Source organism: Rhinolophus hipposideros (assembly GCF_964194185.1).
Source record: "Rhinolophus hipposideros genome assembly, chromosome: 20".
In the NCBI taxonomy this organism is placed as follows: Eukaryota; Metazoa; Chordata; class Mammalia; order Chiroptera; family Rhinolophidae; genus Rhinolophus; species Rhinolophus hipposideros.
Genome location: NC_138066.1, coordinates 17,046,226 through 17,052,261, shown reverse-complemented (window position 1 = coordinate 17,052,261; position 6,036 = coordinate 17,046,226). Strand labels below are relative to the sequence as shown.

Here is a 6,036-nt window from a genome sequence, read left to right as displayed (position 1 = left end):
GGACCTCAACATTTCCAAGTGGAGGCCCGGGGAGGACGAGGCGTGCCAGCTGCACCAACCTGAATTACAATCCATAGGCTATTAAAGGCGGGGTTTGTTTCTCTTAACCAATCCTCTCGTCCCACTACCTCTGCCTGCCTCAAACGATCTGTCAGTGCTGAGTGGCAATGGTCTGATGTGGGAACAGACCAGGGCAAGTCCCCCAGGTCCCCACCAGAATCCTGACTCTGCTTCCCGGTAACCACCATGGACTTTATTTGAGCCTGAAGGAACAGGCAGGAAAATTGGCAGAACCAGGAGGAAAAGAACATTTATTTCCATACATTAGGTAATCAGGGAAGAGAGAGCACAGCCCAATGAGTACAAACCAATTGCAGGAGAGGAGGGGACAGCAGATGAGAGCGGCACCAGGCACTGCCCTTGGGCCCCCAAGTCTGGTGGTGATGGCGGGATGACCTTTAGGGTATGGGCTGGGGCTGTCAGGCCGAATGTTGTCATGTCTGAAGTAAGAGTCTGTGTGGGGGCAGGGCAATTGGAAGAACAAAAATGACTCAGGCTCAGGACACAGGGTGAGGACTCGTGTCTAATACACATTAGTACTGACCAAAACTTCTGTCTTCAGTTTTTCTGATCACAAGTCCTTAACCCAAGGCCTTCCCTCTCAAGTTGAGCTTATGGTCCGGGCAACTCGGACAGAGGCGGAGGGAGGCAGTGCTTGGATAGACCCGGAATTGGTGTAGGTGGAATGAGTTTACTCTTAAATAGGTCATTGCACTTAACACGCTGATGAGCCGAAGAGGGGTGGGGGGGCTGAATGTTCCAGTTAGTACATATGTGTAGGCTTGCTCAACCCAAACCCAGAAGCACCTGGACCCAGCTCTGCTCACCCATCTCTCCAGCTGCACAGAAAAAGTGAACATGGAGATGAAATTCCCCTAGTCATTCTAGGGCCCCAGCTGCCACCACAGCCCCTCCCACTCTCAGGGATGCAGCTGTGATGGAGAGGTTGGTATTTAAATTAAAAAGTAAAAAGACAGCAGGCACTGAGAAGAGAAAGCCCTCACCCCAAGCCAAGGGGAAGGAATTGCTGTTCCCGCCCCCACTCCCTTCCTATGCACCCAGCAACCTAGAATGTCCCAGTAGGCAATCTGTCCACTGTCCCTGAGCAGAGGGCTGAGATGGCGGTCAACTTGCTGGCTCCATGCAGTGCCAAGCCACCTGCCACTGCCCACCATGGCCCAAGGTTGAAGCCAAGTGTGGCATTTTGGAGGCAGGAGCAAAAAGTTCTCTTTTCAGAAACTGCTCTTCCCCCACCTCTTCCGTGTGGAGACACCAGACCCCACAGCTTGGAAAGCCCCCTGACCCAAGAGGGTCAGGTGATTCCCTTGCAGATCAGCAGTCAGGTGGGGAGAGCTGTAGCCCGCCGTTTCCTGGGAGAGGCGCTGTGGCAGCAGTAGCCCATAGGGCGGGAGGGCTATGCGTTGGTCTCCGCTGGCTTGGCTTCTGCGTCGCTGTCACTCAGATAGTTGTGGGAGTGTTGGGGCCTCGAGCTGCTGTCCAGAGGGTCGTGCTCCTCATCTGACCGGTCATGGGCAAGGGACTTCCAGTAGCTGGTGGGGCTGCAGGGAGAGAGGAATGAGGTCACAGAGGAATGACATTCCTCACTTTCAGCATCAAAGCCTGGGAGGCCCCCAAAGCCCGGTCATAGCATTCCCCAAAAGCCACAAATTGAGAAGCAAAAACCTTCCCTGGCTTCCTCAGAAGATACTCAGAGTAGTAAGTTTGTTTTGACTGAAAACTTACAAACCTCTGAGGAAAGTGATGTATATTGTGGGTCTCAGACTTGAATGTGCACCAGAACCAGTTGCAGATTCCTGGGTCCTTCCCCTGAGAACTCCTGATTTGCTAGCTCTTGGGTGGAACCTAAGAATTCTGCATTTTAAACTCCCTTTCCAGAAGATTCTGACACAGGCAATCCATGGACCATACTGATACAGAGACTGGAGGTCTGGTGATTACAAGACAACTTGTCTAAGGTAAAGTTATTCCTAGATTCCTTCTGAGAAGGAGGGCCTTTCCCCACTGAAGACTCCCAGATCTGAATCCTTTCTCCTCATCAGGGTTTCCTAAGGCCTGTGAGAATTTCGGCCCTTGACCATGACGTCATCTGCTCACCACAAGGAATGGAGACTCAGCATGTAGGAGCAGTTTTTGGGGGGCGTAGTGATCCCTTTCTTGGTACCATAACCTAACCCCCGAGTTTTCATCAGGCCACGGAGAGCCTCCAGTTATCCCCCCAGCAAGATGTGGAGCAGCATTCCTCCTGGATGGAGCAGGCTCATGGCATCTCGAGCAAAGATGGAACCTCATCTTCCAGCTCCAGTCACCTCTTTTCACCTACTCCCATCCCTTCCTCCTCCTCTACCTCCACCGCCTCTGCCAGTTCAAGTGCACTATAATTTCAACACCCTTGGAGAAAATGCAGCCCAGAATGGCTTCACCGCTACCAGTGCCCTGCACTCCGTGGGTTCCTACCCAGTGCTTCCCGGGACACAGCCCTACTTCCAGGTCCCAAAGAGCTTCCACTGGGATAACAGAATTCCACAGCAATTCTGTGATACCACTGCCTACAATTCTGATTTAAGAATCTGAGGAGGAAGAGCCCTTGTTTACTAGCCTATTCAAAGTTCTTTTATCCCTAAACCCCAAAGCAGGGGAAACAGGGTTCTGCAAGAAAGAATCACATCCTTAGCTTTTCCAACTATGGTGAAGAAAGGATTCCGCCATCGAGTACTTCTTGTGTGTGAGGCTCTCCTAGGCACGCTGGGTATTCTCTCCTATTCTTCATAATAACCCTATGAAATGTCATGAGGAAGCTGGTTCAACAGACAGAGCATCTGGCCCAAGGTCACACAGCCAGTGTGTAAATTCGAACCTGGGACTCTTAGATCTCACAGCCTCTTGATGACTCCACCTTGCTGCTAGATTGGGTGACCCAAGGAGAAAACAAGACCGAACCTGAATTCTCCCTGCTGGCCTGGGTGAGAGCCCAGCAGGTGTGAAAAGATAGGTCTCTTTCTCTCTCTCCCTGGGGAGAAGGAACAGCCTGATAAAATACATGTTCAATTATGCAAAATGGTTCAGGAATGGGGCAGTCTGGTTAATAGTTATCGTATTTCTCATGAATGAATTACCATTTTTAAAGGAATCAAAATAGCACCAAACACATTTAATACAAACTAGACTGAACATAAATGAGTCTTACTTTGATGGGTCGAAGGCACTTAAGGATTCTAGGGTGTCTCAGGGACAAAATTATAAAACTCAACGACGACTATGCAACACATAAAAAATTGGGGTTATTTTGGCTTTTGGGTTGTTTGAATTTTAAATTAGTGGGAGCTTGGTTTTATGTTTTTAGACAGAATTTCTGGGTATCCAGTAGTAAGGTCTGCTGTTAGGCAAAGGAAGGAACTGGCTTTGTGGAAAGACAGTGGGGTTATTTTGTGGGCAGAGGAGGGTGAGGTAGATGTGAGGGCCAGACCCTGACGCGAATGGGCCACTGCTGGAGTGCCTGGGGCACTCCTTTCCACGCTTGCACCTCTTAGAATGGGGCTTCAGGACCCGCTCCCACATTCCTGTGCTAGCCAGACAGACATTTGGCTAAATGACAGCCGGGTTTCCACACTGTTCCATCTGGATGCTGAGCAGTGGCAGAAGCAGTGGGGAGGGGTAACTCCATGCCTCTCTCCCCTGCTCTGTGAAGCCCCAAGATCCCCTTGCTTCTACTTTGGGTGCTCTTTAGCTCGTCTCCTTCGAGGGGTCTACGGCCACAGCTGCCAGAGAGCCAACAGCAGGCAGCTAGCCCCCTCCCCAGGGCAAGAGTCAGGGCTGGCAATTTGAACGTTTTAACCAAATTGTTTTAAAAGCTTTCCTCCCCATAAGCTAGTGTCTCCTGTTCAACGCTGTCACAAACAATTTGGTACACAAGCTAATTCCCACTGGGCGAGCCAAGGGTGGCAGCCCCCTCCCCTCCTTAGCTACGGATGGGTTCGTGTTCTGAATTCTCATTGGTTCCCACCACCAGATGGGAAGCTAAGCCACCACCCCACCCCCGCTCCCACTCTTGGCAGTTTATCCACCCAAAGCCTGTCCACACCGAGTCCAACTAGGTCCGCCCTCCCCTGGCCCTTGTCTCGCCGGCTCCTTATTGGTTGACTAGTTTCTGGTTCGGCGCCCACTCTCCTCGCAGTGAATCCAATCCTTCTTGGAGATGGTGGTGTGTAGGGTTTCAGGGCAATTCCTGTTTTCCTGATGGACAAGAGGAACGTGCTGCTGGCTAAGGGAAGAAACAGGCTTTATGGGTTTTTGTTCTTGCTGGTTGTGGGGTCAAGAGTGACGATGGGCTAAGGCACTGGGGTCTGAAATCCACCAGCTGCCAATCAGTGTGGGATGGCCTGGCGAGGCCCATGTCTCCCTCTTCAGGTAGGGGTGCAGTGCTCAGAAAGGCCTGGCCCTCTCTGCTTCCCACCCCTCCCCCCATGGTCCATCACCTGATTGGTTCCCTACACTGGGACAGCAGGTTACAGCAGGGCTGCTGAGGGGGTGCTGAGGTGGTAGACACATACTATGATCCCTGTCTTTTCTCACTATGGAGCTGACCATGGCTCCCTAGCGCAACTGAGATGCTTCCTGCTCTCCCTAGAATACCTGCAACCATCTGCCACTTGGGGGAAGAGACAGACCAGTGTTGAGCCCAAGGGCCTGATTTCAGAGCAGCTCAAGCCCAAGGAATGAGTTGGCCACGAGCCTGGTCTGGGTTAAAGTTCCATTTCCCCCATCCTATCCCCCCAATCCCATCCCACCATCCATCTCCAAATAGCTTTGGGTACCATTCACTTCCACTTGCTCCATTCTGTAAAACATAACTGGTCCTTTTGGTATAAAAGGGACAAAGTCAGTGTACTTGTCCGGCTGCTCTACTGCACAAGAAGCCCACAAGCATGCGACACGTTTGTGTTAGTTCATGCATCTAGGGAAAAACGCCTAAGCCCCAGGGGGCTTGCTCTGGGGTCATACTTCCTGGGAAGCAGCAAGCTTACCTTGGGAGGGTACCATGCTGGAAACAGCTTCACATAACCAGGGTAATCCAAATGTCACCACCCGCCAGGGAAACTGGCAACAATGGGGTTCCAATGAGTCAGTCTCTGCCTTTCTTCTGAGGTAGGGATGTGGGCACCCCTTTCGGGCCTAACTGTTAGATCTCCCTCCCTATAGGGAAAAAGCCGGGGGAGGCTGGAAAGGCAGGAGGGGGCTGTCACTCAGCAGCTGCTAATTTCTATTCATTAAAACTTTACAAGATGAGCTGACATGAGGTGACGCCCATGTGTGGGCTTCAGGTGGGAGGGGTGGGGAGGGAGATGGGCATCTCTGGGTCTGCTGTAGGGTGCAGTGCTGTGGGGGTGGCATGCCTGTGAGCCTTGCAGTCTTAGGCTTGAGATCCATGCCAGGGAGGAAGGTGGCATTGCAGGGCAGGAGGAGAGCTGAGCAAAAGGCCCTATAACGGTTGGTGGCCACTGTACACCAGGGGGTCAGTGAGGGCGCTTCACAGGCTCAGCCTGTTGGGGTGATGGCAAACAGCGCCCATCTGGGTGCTGCCAGGTGCACACAGTAAACATTTTGCCCATGAGCTCTGCCTTGGGCCACATGGAGGAGTGGTTAAGGGCGAGTTGAATAGACTCCATTCAGATCCTGGCAATAGCACTTTCCAACTGTGTGACCTTGCAAGTGACTTAACCTCCCTGAGCCTCAGCTTCCTCATCTATAAAATGGGGCTCATCAGACCTTTGTTATGGGGTGAGTGTGAGGATTAAGTGAATGAAGTGTGGCAAGTATCCAGGGGGTCCTTGGCCCAGAGCAAGGACTTGATTAGCAGGAGCTGTGAGTGACAGCATCAGCGAATCCAGCTGACTGGGCTCAGGGCTCCGAATAACCAACCAGCTTGGCTGGCCCCTGCTCTCTGAGGTGCCAGGAGGC

At 52.1% G+C, this 6,036-nt stretch overlaps 1 protein-coding gene across 4 annotated transcripts in view; it reads right to left on the bottom strand.

The window, feature by feature from the left end:
- Window positions 1–294: 294 nt before the first annotated feature.
- The window catches only part of MYO18A (myosin XVIIIA), a 92,658-nt gene continuing 86,916 nt past the window's right edge, over window positions 295–6,036 (bottom strand). For all 4 annotated transcript variants that reach the window (XM_081028630.1, XM_081028631.1, XM_081028629.1 and 1 more), the window contains one exon: window positions 295–1,619. In XM_081028630.1, coding sequence (XP_080884756.1) covers window positions 1,475–1,619 — 145 coding nt within the window. In that variant the 3' untranslated portion in view covers window positions 295–1,474. The remainder of the gene's footprint in view (window positions 1,620–6,036) is intronic.